At 41.5% G+C, this 18,701-nt stretch overlaps 1 protein-coding gene across 1 annotated transcript in view; it reads right to left on the bottom strand.

The window, feature by feature from the left end:
- Positions 1-7,625: 7,625 nt before the first annotated feature.
- The window catches only part of KDM4B (lysine demethylase 4B), a 735,609-nt gene continuing 724,533 nt past the window's right edge, over positions 7,626-18,701 (bottom strand). Inside the window, 1 exon segment of the mRNA XM_029614587.1 lies at positions 7,626-9,686. Coding sequence (XP_029470447.1) covers positions 9,510-9,686 — 177 coding nt within the window. The 3' untranslated portion in view covers positions 7,626-9,509.

Below are 18,701 nucleotides of genomic sequence, written 5' to 3'. Positions count from 1 at the left end.
GACCCATGTAGGTCCCCCTCCTCGCTGTGCCCCCTCAAAATGCACCATGTATTCCCCTCAGTACATTAACAGGACTATAAAGGAAATAATAATATAATACAAATAAAAGAGAGAAATGTTCAGGTAGAGAGCTGTAGGTAGCCATCACTCCTCTGATGCATCACTTTAAAAGAATACTCCTGCAATTAAGCATCTTGTCTCTGTCAGAAAAAGTTAACGCTGGCATCTTATTTTTCGCAAGACTGATTGTTGCAATATCTTCCCACTTCCTTTGCATAGTACATAAATTTAAGACACTCTATATGTCAACTAAGATCATTACATATCTGCTGTTCTCAGTGTAAAAGCTATATAGTCCAACAGGAAGTACAAAAGAAAAGGGCTCTAGCAGCATAAACTTTGAGTCAAGCTTTACTCCTCAAAGGATTGACAATGATCCACAATGATGGGCTCTTCTAGACTTTTTTTTTTTTAATTTCCTTTGTTCCCTATAATGATGGAATCCTGTCCGTTTCGCCATAACTATTAACATAGCCATTAACATAAAACTACACAAAACATCGTGCTCAGCCATTGTGATATAAAACAGTTTTACTACAGTAAAGCCCTCAAAGCTCTGGATCTGCTCTTTCCCATCAAGAAATATTGTTTTTCCCTTGAATTTGTGAAGTATGCCTGAACAGAAAACCAACATGGAGAAAGAAAACCCCCCAGAATCCTCGGGTTTTCTTAGCCTGCTTTGGCTGAACGAACTCTAAGTGACTTGCTGAGAATGACTTGCAAAATTCAGCTGGACAGGCAGGCAAGCTGGCACCAGAAAGGCGATGCCTATTTATAGGGTCACAAAGAAGAAACCAACGGCACTATTCTCAAGAGTTTCTATAAACACAGCCACAGATGTGTTAATTACCTTGACCAGTAAGAACAAAGGACTATTCTGGAGAGTGAGGGCAAATGGGCCACACCTGGAAAAATGTAATCAGGGCAGTTCAGCATCATGCTGTTGACATGACAACCTATGTAAATGATCCTTTGGGCAGTCACGCAAATCTCTAGAACCTTCTACCTGTGTTCAATATTGAATGTTATCTATAAAAGAAGGATCACTTCCTGTATACGATGAGATGCTGGTAGTCAGTGTGTCAGAGACATGGCATCAGCTTCTCCCAAGAATACTTATACTGAATAATAAAAAATTATGCTTTCAACAAAAATCTAAGTGTTCTTATCTCCCTGGCCATAAGCATAGTAAAAAATGGAGTGGCACTTAACATTATGGCACCCCAGATGGGACCTGATGGCTGCGGCTATCGATTGTGCAGTCTTACGTCTGACTTTGCTGGACTGTGTCAGATGTAATGCTGCTACTTGGACTTTAATTGGCTTTTGTTCAAAGTTTTGTTTATTGCATAGTAATTCCTAGGAACAGAGGTTTCTGATTTCTGGATGACTGGCTATTGAAAAAGTAGTACCCGGAAGACAACAGAAGTGAGTGCCCCCTACGGGATTGACAGATCTGTAAGTATTTGATTATGCCTATACAATTAATTTGCAAATTTCATTAATTAAGTTTTCTAGTTAAGTAAAAGATTTTTTGGCCAATTGTAAATAACAGTGCACTATTTCTTTTGAACTACTTTGGGGATGCCCATTTGTAGATTATTATACTTAATGAGAACTTATTACGAGTGACTTTGTATTATTTGTCTGTATATTTGTTAATAACTTTGTACTGAAGAAAACAACCAATACAAGTAGGTTTAAAAACAGTACCAGTTAGCCTGTGGTTGTAAGCCCTTGCCCTGTTTGCGAGGCTGAGGGATTATTAGAGTAACATAAAAAAGGGAAAGTTTTTGGGAAAGTATAGTTTGCAATCTGGTTTTTTATTTATGTCTGATTTTTGCCGTAGGGTAATACATTGCAGTGAATGGGGTCTGCATTACAATTGTTATAGCAGTTTCAGAACTTGGAAGGGCACTGGGAACTGGAGAGTTAACTGGTTTGGCAGGTAAAGAGAAAGTGGAAGGGTAAAGCACCAGGCGATTCATATGCGCAGTAGGAGACATGGAGGAGAACTAGTTTAAGGTATACACAGACTACTGAGGAATTAAAGTTGTGTAGAAATGTTACAGTAAATGAATTTAATTTAGTAGATTCTTTTTGGTCTACTTTTTGAGCTCAAATGTGATAATTGTTATCTGTCTTCTTGTGTTATGTGTGTCATGACACCTGAAGAATGCAATGAATTAATTTATATGTCAGTTTAGTGAAATGCATGTTTCTGTGTGATGTCTGAGCATTTAAATTGTTTGTGGTCCTGACTACTGCGTGTTACCTAATAAAGAGGGAATATTATGCAGATGTAGGGATTACTAGATGCAGGGAGTTAAGGCCATGATGGAATTTGTCTCATTGATTAATTTGAATTTGTTTTGCTCTTATATTAGGCTTTAATCTGTAACATATGCATCTAGTACTGATTTAAGAGGTTATGCTCTGATGTCAGAAATCCACTCTGTTGAGAGAACTGCATACGTCATTGATTTCAGAAATCATCCCATCATTTGCACAGAAGTCATCTTGCACCCTTTATTATATGGACCTTTATTTGATATGTGATAACTGATTGTCATAACAAAAATATGTTTATGATACACCCAGTCAATATTTTAGTTAAGTACCCATTTGAAAATACCACTATTTAGATTTTAAGTTAATGACACAGTCTGAATTACTGCAGTTTTTATGAGTCCCTACAGTCCAAGCATTCTGTAGCATTATCCAGTCCTATACCTTATAATGAGTATATGCATTTACTTGCTGAGACAGTGAGATGATTATTTGATATTTTCTCTTTTACTCTTTATCTATGAAAGCTAATCTGATCACACTAACCAATCACCCTGTCCCACTGCTGGCCACTTGACAGTGTGATATGTCTTGGTATAAATCAAATATTCCCTTGAGGTAAATTCTGCCCTATTGCTGCTTCTGCACAAGTATTTTTCGTTATTCTTCTCCTACAGCCTACATTTATGGTACTCACATTCCTGGTTTTTCATATTCTAGTCCCCCTGCTCCTAACCTTACCTAATATACTGAATTTGGGTCTACTTTGAGTTCTCTGTATACCTTTTTGGACATTTCTTCCTGTAACACTACCTATCAGTTTTATTTACTTACAGTTTGTTTACAATCTCTTTCAGATGTTTTCTGGTACTGTGACACCTCTATCTACCTATAATCCGACTTCTGCCTATGACCAGAACATGTCTTATGATTTGCAACACTTTTATAACTTGTCCCACATTATTTATGCACAACACAATGCGAGTCCTTCTGCTGATTCTTGGTTTTCCTCTATTTTTTTGGATTCCTTCACTTTTCTGGTTATGTGCATTGCTTATATCCTTGTTTGCCATTCTAATGAATATTATCCTGGGTTGTTGTTTACAATAGCAGTACTCCTTGCAGAGGCTTGCCCAGTATACCTAGTATTATATGAGAAAAATAATACTTTCATACTAATCTCTCTTTATTCTTTCTATCTTTACACTTGTTACACCACTATCATGTAAAATTACTAGACTCTGAAAGATAACATATGTGGTCTTGCTATTATAAATTAGGTCCTTTTCATAACACAGGTATCCTTACAGCAGAATTATAAAGCTAATGGATACCTAGAGAAACGTAGTCATACTGCTATTTTTTGTTACTTAGAGAGTGCGTGGCTATCTGAGTCTTATTTACTTTAGTGGGAATCTAGAGGGATCACAATGCACACACAAGGTTAGTTGTTAGCCTATATACTTCAGCTCATTTGCCATAATCACTTCTCACGGTTCTGTCTTCACCTCTGGTACTTGGGTGTGCCACTCTTGCCATTTGTAAGTGGCACATGAGGGAAATGAGAAGTATGCCTGAACAGAAAAAAACATGGAGAAAGAAAACCCCCCAGAATCCTCGGGTTTTCTTAGCCTGCTTTGGCTGAATGAACTCTAAATGACTTGCAAAATTCAGCTGGACAGGCAGGCAAGCTGGCGCCAGAAAGGTGATGCCTATTCATAGGGTCACAAAGAAGAAACCAACAGCAGGAGCTTCAGGCACTATTCTCAGGAGTTTCTATAAACACAGCCACAGATGTGTAAATTACCTATCTCGAGAGTGAGGGCAAATGGGCCACACCTGGAAAAAAGTAACCAGGGCAGTTCAGCATCATGCTGTTGACATGACAACCTATGTTATTCCTTAAATTGTAATATATCGTTTATAGCAGTTGCTTCCCAAATTGTAATATGTTGTTTGACCTGTAAACCGGAGTGATGGCACCTAGCTAAACTTCAGTATATAAAAGCTTATAAATAAATATATATATAAATGATCCTTTGGGCAGTCATGCAAATCTCTAGAACCTTCTACCTGTGTTCAATATTGAATGTTATCTATAAAAGAAGGATCATTTCCTGTATACGATGAGATGCTGGTAGTCAGTGTGTCAGAGACATGGCATCAGCATCTCCCAAGAAAACTTATACTGAATAATAAATTATGCTTTCAACAAAAATCTAAGTGTTCTTGTCTCCCTGGCCATAAGCGTCATAAAAAATGGTGTGGCGCTTAAATTGCGCTACTTTCGCAAAGAAATTGTTAAAGAGCATGATATGGGTCCCTTCATATTCAATGACTCCTTTATACTTGATAAGCATTCAAGAGTTTAATTTTGTCAGCCCAGTTCAGAATTCGGGCCACTACTGGCCTTCCATGATTTTTCTCAGACCCTCTTACTGGCCCTACCCTATGTGCCCTAGTTCTTCCAGCAGCCATTTTTCAAAAAAGATACCAGTTCTTTATCTTTCATTATTTCAGGGAGCCCAATCACCTGCAGGTTATTTTCACTATTCCTGTTCTGATAGTCTACCTTTTCTCTTAAGGCTGCATTTTCTTTTTGAAGTTTGCTCGAGGTCACACATTGTTTGACCTTGAGCAGTCACTGATTATGTGTTTCCAAACCTTCCTTTATCAGTCGTCAATTGGATGTGGGAGATATGATCCTCTAGAGCTGCTGAAACTCCTTTGGAGAGGGTTTGAATCATGTCCTCAAAGACCATTGCCAGCGTTTTCTCAGTTTTGGGTTGGGTGAGTTTGGTGCCATTTTAGCTTCCAGGACACAACGTTTCATTTACTGATTTCGCTGTTCTAACAATCATTACTCATGTAATGCATGATCGGAATGTCCATTCGATTTTTCCTTTTTACCAGGGGATCATTCTGGCAGAAAATATTTGCGAATTATCTGCTCTGGGCACAGCATAGATAGGGGAACCCATGGAGCTCACTCTCAATGTGTCTTTTTGGTGAACTCCCATAACCAGAAGTCATACATCACTGTATTAATGTGTTTTTGGTAAAGGGTGAAAGCAGCAAACCTTCCTGTGATTGTAGTTAGCATAAATGGAGATATAAAGTAGCAGGGTGCTTTCCAGCCTGAAGCATCGGCTGCCAATCAGTAGTTGCCACTCAAAATGGCTGGCATGAATGACTAGTATTTGATAAAATCTTATTTCACTTGCTTAGGCTGAATCTTTGCAATGGCAGAGGTGGCAAACTTTAAAACATCCCCAAATATCTGCAGAGGTGCCTGAATATTTACAAAATGGATAGACCAGAATGTATCCATAATATCTGGTCCAATTTTCTGACAAATTTCAAAGTGAATGGCAGCTTGTCAAACGAACAGTATATGTTGGCCCCTATTCTTTCTCTTCTGTGCCCTCTGTGTCCATGCTATTTAGCAGTCAACATGTAGCATCTCATGTCCTGTAATACATGCACTTGTATACTTTTGTAGTCAGAGGGGGCATGCTATCGAATAACTCTAAGATTGTTTAAAAACCCTCAGCTAGCTACTGTATTGTGTGTTTTTCATTGTAAGCTGTCTTATTGTTAAAAGGTGGAGCATCAAATGTTAAAGGATTACATTTTCTCACTATAAGATAGATGAGAGGGAACTGTGTGCATTTTTAGGTAACAATTCCTATACACTTATCCATCAAATGTTTAAGCACCAGCTACAGGTGAAAAAGCTGGCAGTATCTGTGGACTTACCTATGGAAATATAGAGTTATCCAATTGATTTTAATGAAACTGTTACTTCTCATTCGCTGATTATACACAGACCCCTTTTTTAATGTGATCTTTTTACTACTTTATTTTCAAAATTGGAACACACTTGCATGCGCCTTCTGAGCACTTGCAGTGTCCACGGATTCCTAGTGTGAAAATATGGTGCAAATGCCTCTAGCTTCATGATATGGTAACTTGGATTAGGTAACCTTTACAAGCTAAAGCAAGTAATTTTCATGTGCTTAATAACTTATGGAGAACAGAAAAAGCCATGAATACTTCTTGAAATGGGTGGGTATGCACTTTTCACACCAGAAATTTCTGACCTCCAAAAAGCAATTGTAAGCCATCATAGATCAAAGTGCACAAGAAATCTTGCAAATAATAGGGTAAAATGTGAATGACAGGGACTGGCTAAAGAGAGGGAGAGTACATGCAGAATAATAAAAGACTAGAAATAGGAAAATCAGATTACAAAGTTGCCCTTTTGCCCCCCACCCTTCCCTTCATATTCCAGTATCAGGTGGCTGAGTGGGCACCGTCAAAGAAGTGTGTGTGCATGTAGAGGGAAATGCTACAGAATATTTCCAATTCAGTGATAAAAGCAGCACAAAATGACTTCAGCAGTGTATCAGGCAGAAAAAAACATACTAGGAAGGGTCAAGATCCTGCTCTCTTGCCACCAATGTAGGAGGCAGCCAGGAATTCCAGGGCTTGGGTAAATGGAATCTCTCCCCCCTTTCTAACACATGGATTAAATAGTAAATCCCCTCAAAAGTTCAAGGCAGCTTACTAAGTGGCCACCTGTTTGAGGGTGAAGGGAGGGGAAGAGGGCTGCATAAACAAGCCGTACACTCATTCAAGTCCCTGTGCTGGCTTATCTCGACATGAGAAGGGTAAAAGGAAAGTGAACAAGAAGTCTTAAACAAAACACTAATTTAGCAGAGTTCAGAGCTTTTAATTCCTTATGAACCTAGAGGCAGAAAAGTTTTGCCAAAAAATACATTACATCCTGAATCTTAACAGGGAAAAGTAAATGAAAAAAAAAATTAGCACATAAGACACACTTACAAATATATTTAATTGAAAAAAAATGTGCATTTCCCAGTTCCTTTTCAGACAGTTCTCTGCACACAGAGAGGTCTTCACAGGATCACTGGTCTCTGATGCAACTGCTATCATCTACCCATTACAAGGAAAAGAGAAAGGAAAAAATGGGACAGCTTGTCCACAGTCCCAGACTGACATATCACAGAATTCACCATCTGAACAGGGCTTAAGAGAATACATTGGGAATTATTTTACAATATAAATAGCATTTAAAATGGTACTACATACAACAGAGCTACATCAATCCTGAGGACTCTTTAACATGCAGAGGAGGCCCTCCCACCCACACCAAAGGAAAAAAAAACAAAACAAAACATTCACAACCCTCCCTTCCTATCTCCCACAACCCCCTCACTAGACTCTGGCCCTAAGCCAGCTCTCAAGCCCGCCCTTCCCCAAACAAAAATATCCTCTGCTTTTTTTTTTTTTTTTAATTAATTCTCTGTTTTTAAATATTTCTCTGTGGCCTGAAGCTTTGGACAGTTTTATTTTATATTTTAATTTTTCTATATAGGCGCAAGTCATCTTTTAAATCATTGTTGTATTCACCAGCAGCAGACAGACACAGCTGAACAATCTCCACAGAGACATGCATGGTCAGATGCTGAAGAGGAATCTGGCCTTTCCTCATATTGGTCTCTTATGATGAGATTTATATATATCTATATGGGGGTCAGCTTTAGAATCTCTGTCCATTTTATAGTCAAAGTCAATTTATCTTATTAAAAACACAATTTGTATAATGCTGTTCTTTTGCAGATAAATTCACAGTAAAAGTTGATAATTTTTCATTAAAAAACCCCCAAAAACCAAAACCCCAACCAACTCAAGAAAATTCAGAAATATCAAACCATTCCTTTCAAAAAAAAAAAAAAAACCCAGCTAGAATCTGATGCCTCTTTGGAAACACAAACACAGGAGCAAATTCTGTCACACTCTCCTCCAGAATTCCCTTCTCATAACGATGGAAAACTCAACATTTACTGACTCTTGAATAAGATCATAAGTCATTTTGTTGGCACTGAAATCTCATTTTTAAAGAAGTTAATGGGACAAAATTGAACAGCATGGATGATGCTGCAAAGCTGCATCCAAAATGATCCTGTTCCACAGCAGAACAGACATAGTGGGAAAGAGATGGTGACAAGACCAAGAAGTTGGTTTGGAGGCAAGCTGCATATATGCTGCCCCTGCCTGCCATGAGTGTATATGTATATGTACAAGGACAGTTTCTACATGCAGAACCTGGGATTGGGGAGTGTGCAAATATCCGCATATGTGAAATAGCACTACCACTGTGAACCAATCTAGGCCCACAAACTGTACCGGAAAATTGTATTTGCCCTGTCCCCACCCTAATGCATTCCTGCAAAGATATTGCACCCAATCAGCACCTTTTATTCAGGTAACAGAAGTTTCTGGTGCCTCCAGTCCACTGAGGCATAAGGGCTTCACAAAATGAAAACAATATTGTATTTCATTATTGGAAACAATCTTGCTAATGAAACTAATTTTGCTCCATGTCATTTACAAATAGGAAAACGAAAATATAACTCCTTTTTCCCACCCCTACCAAAAAAAACCCCCAAAACAAAACACACACAAAAATACCAGATGTGTCCCTTAGTTTCAGTACTGTTCAATTATGTTGCTGTCGTGGGAGTGTGGAATCTTTCTATTAAGCAAAAAAATTACAAAAAATTGTGGATTTTTCTTCCTTTTCTAATGCTGATTCATAGAAAGAAAGTCACAAAGACGCTGTTATGTACAGAACTTGAGATCCCAAAGGCGGCTTCAGTAGTTAATGAAATAGCACCTTTAACAAGAAGGGTACACCCTCTTTGAAGAGGAACATACACCCATTTTTCAAAGCTGCAAATGTTCAGATCCTTATTTTAATCTGTTTTTTCTTTATATACATATATACACATACACACACACACATATATGTGTTTGTGTGTGTGTATATATATATATATATATATATTTTTTTTTTTTAACCCTTTCCAAGCCTTTGGGGGACCAATCTAGGCCTCCTGAACTCAGCCTCACTAGACATGTTGTTGGCAGAAAACCTTCAGTCGCTCTGTCCAATGTGTCATCAATGTGTCCAGTAGATTGGAGGCAGCTTGCAGCCAGGTCACATAGGAATGCAACTGGATAGGGATTCTCTGAAAGATGAACTACCATCTTTTCTATCAGTTCCAGCATTCACTACCGGAATGAAAAGGGTTAAAACCAAACCAACCCAAAAAACAGCTTGTTCCTCCTCTTTAAAACATGTTGCTTTGAGGTCCCGGTTGGTATTGTGTCTGTAGTAGAGCCTCCATCAAAGAAAAGTAATCCGTGTTCTGTCCATATTCCTCAGGATTTGACACCCGTGGGCGCTTGGCCGTCTTCACTTCATCACCTGAGAATACATCCTCCTGGGGGGCCCCAGTGCTGAGTGACTACAGGAAACAGGAAAGCAGAAGCTATTAGAAGAGATGTGCAAATAATGGGCCGACAAAGGTGAAATGCTATCCAGAAAACTACCTGCTTCATGCAACAGTGAATGAGACTAACAAAAAAGTGTTCAAAAACCTATCACAGGAAACCCCCCCCCCCACAGTAATAATGAAGAACTAAGAGGAATCTCTTTTCATATGAAAATGAAAGTGGCCTTTGGCAGCCAGCTTTTTGTTCAATATGGTAAGACCTCTGCAGTCACACACCAAGCATGCATCATCTCCATTACTTGCAATCTCTCCCAATCCCCCTTGTCAGGGAGTGGATAAAGATGATGCTTTTTAAATGGTTGTTCTAGGTATTATCTCATCATTAGACATGGTTCATCATCTTATTTTATTTAATTGTCTTAAAGATATAGATACTGGTACTGATGTGGTTTGAATCTTTTCTGACTGCTCCCTGCAAGTCAGATCAGGCAACTCTTATTCAAACTGGAAATTGTTAACGTCTAGAGAACGCAGGGCTCTGCCCTTTCTGCTGCTTTAACATCTATCTTCAGTCTACAAGTAAACTTATCATCTGGTTTGGGTTCAATACAGGCTTTATGCTGATGACATTCAACTTTTTCCCTAACTGCAACTCTTCTTTATCCACTCTTGTGAAATGCATTGGGGCTGTGAACATTTGGACATTAGTTCATGAGCTCATGTTAAATTTAAAGATGACTGAGCTTTTGTGGGTTAGACGAAGCCAAGTTTTAGCGACACCCATGCAGTACCACTGGGAAATGTCATTCTTACTTTTCTTTCTGAAGGACAAATTTATGTTATACTCAATTCCAAGCTGTCCATAAACGCAAGACAAGACCACTGTGAAGAACACTTTTTTTTTTTTATTAAGTTAAAGGTTGAAAACGCTGTTTTTTCCTATTTTAGAGCCTCATTACAGACAATCCTTGCCTACATTGATTACTGTAGTTCTATTTATTTACCTTGGCTTTCCTTATTTGAATCTTGCAGCTTACTCAGAATGCGGCCACTTGCCTGGTTTCTGATTGTCATTTCTGTGACCATATTACATTAATACCGAAGAGCTTACGTTGACTTCCCATTGTTTGGTGTATTACATTTATGAGAGTAACTGATTTTTAAAGCTTTGAAGGGCGATGCACGCAATTACCTGAAATGGAGAAATTACTACTTACCTGATAATTTCCTTTTCTTTAATGAAGAAAGATTAATTCACGACCAGTGGGATTTGCACCTCTACCAGCAGGTGGAGATGGAGCAAAGCTGACGTCACGGTATATATATCCCTGTACCGACATCAGCCCACCAGTATTCTCTGCAAAAGCCAACTGTCTACACAATGAAACAATACATAATCATAACTATTAACAGACAACCATTCAAGCACTCAATTAACAGGAAAACATTGAACTCAGACAAGTAGTGTAATATCACTAATCTAGGGACTGGATGTGACACTTACCAGTAATCCCCAGAAATGCAGACACTCAGGAGGACAATAGCACCACCATCTGGCAGCCAAGGGCAGGAAGGTGGATTAACCTGTCTTCATTAAAGAAAAGGAAATTATCAGTTAAGTGGTAATTTCTCCTTTCTTAGCATTTAAACAGGTTAATCCATAGCCAGTGGGATGTACCAAAGCTATTCCCGAACAGGGCGAGAGGTTGCCCGTGGTCCGATCAACATCTCACGTGCGAAAGTTGCATCCTCTTGGGCCTGCACATCCAGGCAGTAATGCCTGGAAAAGGTATGTAAGGAGGATCGTGTCGCAGCTCGGCAAATCTCAACGGGAGACAACAATCTAATCTCCGCCCATGACACTGCCTGATCCCTAGTGGAATAAGCCCTAACCCGACTAGCAACGGCTGTTCAGCATCCACATAAGCAGCCGTGATAACCACCTTAATCCAGCGGGATATCTTAGCCTCTGACACCGGCTCACCCTGTTTACCACCACCGTGGAGTATAAACAGCTGGTCCGTCTTCCTGAGAGGTTTAGAAACTCCAAATACTTCATGATATGCCGCTTGACATCCAAGGACTGTAACAGATGATATTCATCCACATCTCTTCCTGTCGTGTCGGCAGGGAAACCAATTGATTCAAGTGAAAATCCAAGACCACCTTTGGCAAAAAAGATGGAACATTTCGCCGCTGAACCGCCCCTGGAGTTATTTGCAGGAATGGTTCCCGGCAAGACTAAGCCTACAGTTTGGAAATTCTACATGCAGAACACCATCCTCAAAGTAAGTAACCTCAAGGAGATGCTACCCAGTGGTCGAAAGGTGAGTCCCACCAGAAAATCCAGAATAAGATTAAGACTTTACAAGGGCACCAGCAACTGTAAGAGGGGGGGAGGGGATGAAGATACTTCACTCCTTTCAAGAACCAGGCCACATCTGGACGGGCTGGCAAGGGTTCACCATTCACTTGATCTCAGAAACAGGCAAAAGCTGCCACCTGTACTTTCAAGGAATTAAGGGCCAAGCCTTTAATCAACCCATCCTGCAAAAAAATCAAAAAAAGGGGGATCTTAACCGAACGAGGATGCACCCCTCATTCCTCACACCAAGCCTGAACATAGGTTAAGTAAATAAAGAACTTTCAAGCTCAAAGCAAGGTGGAATCACAGCAGTGGAATATCCATGCTTCAGCAATCAAGCCCTCTCAAGGGCCATACCTTGAGTCGGATCTTCATGAAGAATAGGCTGCTGCCATAGCAGATCCCTGTGGACCGGTAATTGGAGAGGAGAGTCCACCACGAGCCTCCGCAGATCTGCATTCCATGGCCTCCTGGGCCAATATGGTGCCACAAAAAGTACCAACCCCATATATCTTTTGATCTTCCGAATCATTCTACCCAACATGGGGCATGGGGAAAAAGCATATAGAAGCTTGCCTTCCAGCCACTCCTGCACGAGGGCATCAATGCCCAAGGACTTCAGATCCCTCCTGTGCCTGAAGAAGTGAGGAACCTTCGCATTGTGTGATGTCGTCAGCAAGCCTCAGCAGCCCACTATGAGCTGCAATGCGTTTGAAAATTCCCATTCTCCTGGATCCAGACTCTGTCTGCTAAGAAAGTCGGCCCATACATTATCTTTTCCTGCAGTGTGTGAGGCTGAGATTTTCTGAAGATGTAATTCTGACCATTCCATGAGTTCGGCTATTTCCTGTGACACTAGCTGGCTCTTGGTTCCTCCCTGGCGAATGATGTAAACTACAGTCGTTATGGCACAGGCTTCCAGCTGATTGATGCTCCAGAGAGACTACTCTGTACTCCAGAGCCCCTGCGCTTTCAACACCTGAAAGCGAGCCCCTGCAACCCTGGGGGATCTCATCTGTCATGAGTACTAGCCAGTCCAGTGTTCGTAGGGGAACACCCTTCCTTAGACGATCTGCTTGCAACCACCACTGCAGTTGGATGCTGTAAGTGAAGCTGTATTGAGCAGTCCTGAGACTATGGACCTCCAACATGCAAGCAGTGTACATTGAAGAGGACACATGTGCCGCTGCCATCAACATGAGCACCTGTAGGTAAGACCATACCGTCAGACGAATTGTTTCTGTCAGTAGTTGCACCTGCGCCATCAGTTTCTGAATGTGGATCTCTGGCAGGAATACCCTGTCTTGCTTCGTGTTGTAACAAACACCAAGATACTCCAGTGTCTGGGATGGCAGTAGATTACTCTTTGTCAAGTTCACCATCCAATTTAGATCCTGTAGCAAGGAGATCACTGTGCGCGAGGCCTGAAGACTTTCATATTCTTGGCCCGAATTAGCCAATCGTCTAAGTATGGGTGGACCAGAATGCCATCCTTTCTCAACACTGTCACTACCACCACTATGACCTTGGAGAAGGTTCTGGGCGCAGTGGCCAAACCAAAGGGTAACTCTTGAAACTGATGTCGCACCAAAACAGCACCTCTACCAGCCAAATGCAGAAACCATTGATGCTCCAGTCGGATGGGAATATGCAGACACCTTTGACAATTCCAGAGATGCAAGAAACTCTCCCAACTGTACTGTCATTATCACGAGCATAAGGTTTCCATGCAGGAACGAGTCATTCGCAAACAACAGTAGACTCCCTTGAGATCCAAGATGGGGCAAAAGGATCCTTCCTTCTTGTGTACAATGAAATAAATGGAATATCGGCCAGTATTATCTTGTGACATGGGCACAGGGATCACGGCCTGTAGGCTCAGGAGCCTTGAGAATGTACATTCCACTGCCTGTCCCTTCTGCGAAGAGCTGCAGGGAGACATCATGAAAACATCCCAAGGAACGCTGAGAAATTCCAGAGCATAACAGTCTCTTATCTCCAGATGGTTATCTGATCTGATGTGATCTTGACCCACCTCAAAAAGAGAAAGGCGACCCCCCTATCTCCTGCTCCTGGGGGTGGGTTGGCACACCTTCATTGAGGGGGTCAGGGGGCACTGCTGCTCGAGCCTGCACTCCATCTGGGCTGCCTGGGATAAAAGGATTGAGACCTACCCAAAGGTCGAACCCTCTCAGAAGCCACTCCTCTGTAGGGTTGAAAATTTTAGAAACCACTAGCATGACCTTTCGCATCGAACGAGTGCGATGTCTGCTTTTTATCCTCTGTTAACTGAGGAACCTGGGACTCACCCCACTTATTGGCCATTTTTTCCAACTCACTCCCAAACAAGAGTGATCTTCTAAAGGGCAATTTCATAAGATTAGAATTTGAAATTGTGTCAGCTGACAAATTTCTCAGCCATAGGTGATGCCTGGCCACTATTACTGCATCCACCCCCCTCTGACCTCTGACAGAAGTGTGGACCAGGTCGCAGCCTGCATCTGCCAAAAAGGCAGATCCATCACTGCCTGAGAATTCAAGCCAGACTCACTGACTTCCTGAGACAGAAGCAAGTGTGAGCCACCAGGGAGCAGCAAGAGGCCATCTGCAAATTAATTGCCGCTGCCTCAAAGGCTTGCTTAAGGAAAGCCTCAATTATCCTATCCTGCGCATCCTTCAATGCCACTCCCCCTTCTACAGGGTAGTCATCCGCTTGGAGACAGCATACACCAGCGCATCTACATTTGGAAAGCGCAACTGCTTTCTCACTGCCGGATCCAGGGGTACAGAGCTTTCAAGGATCGTCCCCTTTTAAAATTAGCTTCTGGGGCACCCCACTCAAGATCAATCAATTCTTGAGCAGCATCCATAATAGGTAAGAAACATGATGCTTTACATAAAGAAATTAAAATGGGATTTGTTTCTTTGGCTCAGACAAGGAATCGGCGCTCAGCACTCCCAGCATCTTCAGCATCTGGGAGATCAAAGCTGGCAACTCATCTCTATGAAAGAAACACAACATTATTCTATATGGCTCCAACCCCAGAGGAATTTCCTTATCCTCCGGAGACGAAGGATCGCCTTCATCATTCGCGCCATTTGGGTCTCTATCAGCGTGACTCACAGCAGGTCTAGATGTACTTTGATGCTCACCAGCAGCACCATGTGTGCGGGAATCTGAGGCCTGTGATCCTGAACTTTTAGGTTTGGCCAGGTCCACCGACTGTACCTGAAGAAAGAACTGCAGCCCTTGAAAAAATTCCACCCAAGAAAAGGCAGAAGGATCCATACCAAAACCAGGGGGGCATCGGTCCTGCACCCACTGAGTTGCCTTTCCCTGCTGGTGAACCAGTTAAGGGAGCCCCAAAACAAAAAAAAACCTCTGACAGGTCCCCCCTCCAGTCATATTTCCGCATCATGCTGGGAAGGGAGGGGCTCAGCAAAATCAGACGGAGACAACTCTCCCTGAGCCTCCAAGCAGTGCTGACACAAGTTAGAGGGAACGCCAGGCTGTGATGCCCAAAAACAAGCTCTGTCCAATAAGTGCACACTACAGATGCCCAAAATGTAGGCGCTCATCTAACCCTGAGCACACACGTGGGCGCACAAGTGCAAACAGACATTACACACTTTCGTGGTAGACTTGCGCATAGAAAAGCACGCGAACACCACCGTAGCCTACCATGCGGCATCTGAGCAAAGCCTGAAAGCCAGGCCTACCCAAAAGGCTGCTCAACCTGCCATGACTCCCCAAGCTGCCCCACAGGCGGGAACAGATGTCTGATCTGTGTGCTGAGACCCAGAGACTAGAAGGGGAATGGAATCCCTAACATTATCTCCCCACCCCCTTTTTTTTTTTTTTAATATATTTACTCTTTACCTGAGCTCAGCCAATCCTGCAGAGTACAGAGTTAGTCTACGGCTGCCAGGGGAGAGGGCAAAGGCCTTCACCACTGCGCTCGGCTTCCTGCACCCACTAGCCTCTCAGCTGTTTCTCTCTCTACAGCTAAGTCCACACCGGAAAACCAGCTACTGGTCCGAGGTACTCTACTGAGGGAGAGATCCGCAGATATCACCTCAGGAAAACTCAACTGATGGAGAGACCATAAGGTATCACCACAGGAGAGTGGGGTGAATTCATTTCCTCCTCCTTTTCCCCTTCTAAATTTTGTTTTAAAGCAATCCCCAGTAGGGAAATGTACGTCCACCAGTTGCTGGAGATGGAGAATACTGCTGGGCTGATGTCAATGCAGGGGTATATATATATATATATATATATATATATATATATATATACATACTGTGTCGTCAGTTTTGTTCCGTCTCCATCTGCTGGTAGAGGTGCATAACCCACTGGTCGTGGATTAATCTGACTGAATGATGTTCCTATTGAGTATGTTCCTAGACAAACCCTAGGGTCTTTGGGCCAACACTGTTTATCCATGCCATCATTCAAACTGATTTGTTAATCAAGACTTTGGCCAGAGTTTTTGCTATTGCTGGCCTACTGTTCTGTAATTTTCTACCACTGGAATTTTGTTTGGAAGAAAGTTACTCAACATTTTCTACAAGCCTTTGGGTTTGATTAATACCTTTGCCTAGTGTTCTATGTAGTGGATTATGTACACTGTTTTTATAGATTTATATTATTGCTTTTTTAAAGTTGATAGTTGTAATTTTTTTTTATTACTTGTCATTTTTATAGTTTTATTTCCGAGTCCTGAAATATTTTCATGTCTTTTTGGGTATATAATCCGCTGACAGCAAGCTTATAGGATCAGCGGAATATAAGTGTTCTTAAATAAACAATACTCTGATCCATTCCTGAAATCCTTCAAAAAGAGACACCTCTGCCTGTTCCTCTAGGGAAGTTACAGCCATGCTGCTCTCTTTCCCTCACGAAAACACTTTCAGCTCATCATGGGTGCCTTACTTCTCTGCTATTCTTGAAATTACCCTGTGCTCCTATTCAGGTTATCCCTATCAAAACTTTCCAAATAAATCTAAGACCACGTATTTAATGAGCTGTGTATCAAAAGAATTTGAGATCAATGCAGTGCTACAGAGACTGAAAAAAACAATTAACTGTCAACATTCCAGAATTCAATGTCATCAAAACCTAATAAGCAAATATTCTTTATTTTAATGGTATAAGTTTGATAGAAGCTGACTAAACTAATTCTCTTGGTTAGAGCTTTAGCAGGGCAACCACTGAAAACATTTACTGAATTTATTAGGTACTTGAAGGATAAAGGAAAGGCAACCTTGGGAATTTCACCCTACTAGAAGGTAAGAGGTGGTCTAGGGAAGACTTCAAGCATCGATAAAGTTATCCTATCCCTCACTTTAATGTGCTGACATTGATGTATTACTACTAGGCCTCTGTGCACCAGGAAGGACTGTGACAGCAGGTGAAAACACTGCTAGTGTATTCTCTGAACATAACACAGCATGTTTTTCTTGTGTGCTTTTCTTCCTTTTGACTTCAGCATCGTTACACATTGATTCTTTAAAAAGGTTTGCCATCCCCAATTTTCTTGCAAATCTTTTTCTTCTCTGCCTTTCCAATGTTGTAACCTTTGCTAAACCATAAAATAGTCTGACACCATAAATACTCTGAGGATTCATTGAAAAAGGGCTGGATTTCTTGCTGGGTTCAGTTCTAACATCCCTACTGGGCACTGATTGTACAATGTACATGAATTCTTCAAGAAGTCACTGCAAACAGGTTGGAGATCACTCTACTTGTGTATTCTTTATGACTTCATGGCGTATGACTGACTAGCATGCCCCCATGCTTTTCATATCTCAACGCTCACTGCTCATGGACAGGCTTTCTCCTTTTTTATTTCTTCTTGGTGCTCAGAGTACAATGGAAAAAAAACTGCAGAGTATATCTGCATTCCTCAAGCACTCACTAGATGAACCTCTTCATTAGGTCGATTCTGTAAGGTCCGTGTGAAAACGGGCGCTCAATGTTGAGCACCCGCTCTCCCAACGCACGCCGAGTCACCTCTCCTGGGTTTGCAATCCTATATTTAAATGAGGGGTCGCGCTAAAAGGAGGTGCTAGGGATGATTATGCTTTCCCTAACGCCTCCTTGGCCCAGGAGAGGTGGCTGACAGCAGGTTCAGAAAATCAATGTTCAATTTTACTAGCGTCAGTTTTCCGAACCCGCTGACAGCCATAGATTAGGAAAATGGACTCCAGTAAAATTGAGCGTCCATTTTCCTAACCTGGCTGGCACTTTTTTTTTTTTAAACATTTTTGTTTCCTAAGTTGGAGGGTGTACAGAAAATCAGTATGTTCTGGTTTTCTGTACCCTTTTTCTGAGCATAAAATGTGCGGATTGGCTGCACATTTTCTTTTCAGTATTCCGGATAAATAACTAATAGCCTCATCAACATGCATTTGCATGTGATGAGTGCTATTAGTTTTGGGGGGGGGGGGAGTGGGGTTGGATGCGTGTTTTTGATGTTCTAAACCCCTTACTGCATAAGGGGCAGTGGACGCTTGTCTAAAATGCACGTCCACTCAGCTGAGCACACTTTACAGTATTGGCCTGCCTGTCTTCTACTCCTTTTTCCATCTAGTGCTATGATTGCACAGGCATGCTCTGTACCCCAACATTTTGCTTACTTTTTCCCTTACTTGTATGCTCT

Source organism: Rhinatrema bivittatum, chromosome 8 (genome assembly GCF_901001135.1).
Source record: "Rhinatrema bivittatum chromosome 8, aRhiBiv1.1, whole genome shotgun sequence".
Classification (NCBI taxonomy): Eukaryota; Metazoa; Chordata; class Amphibia; order Gymnophiona; family Rhinatrematidae; genus Rhinatrema; species Rhinatrema bivittatum.
The sequence above is the reverse complement of the archived record's forward strand: the minus strand, read 5'-3'. Positions and strand labels throughout refer to the sequence as shown.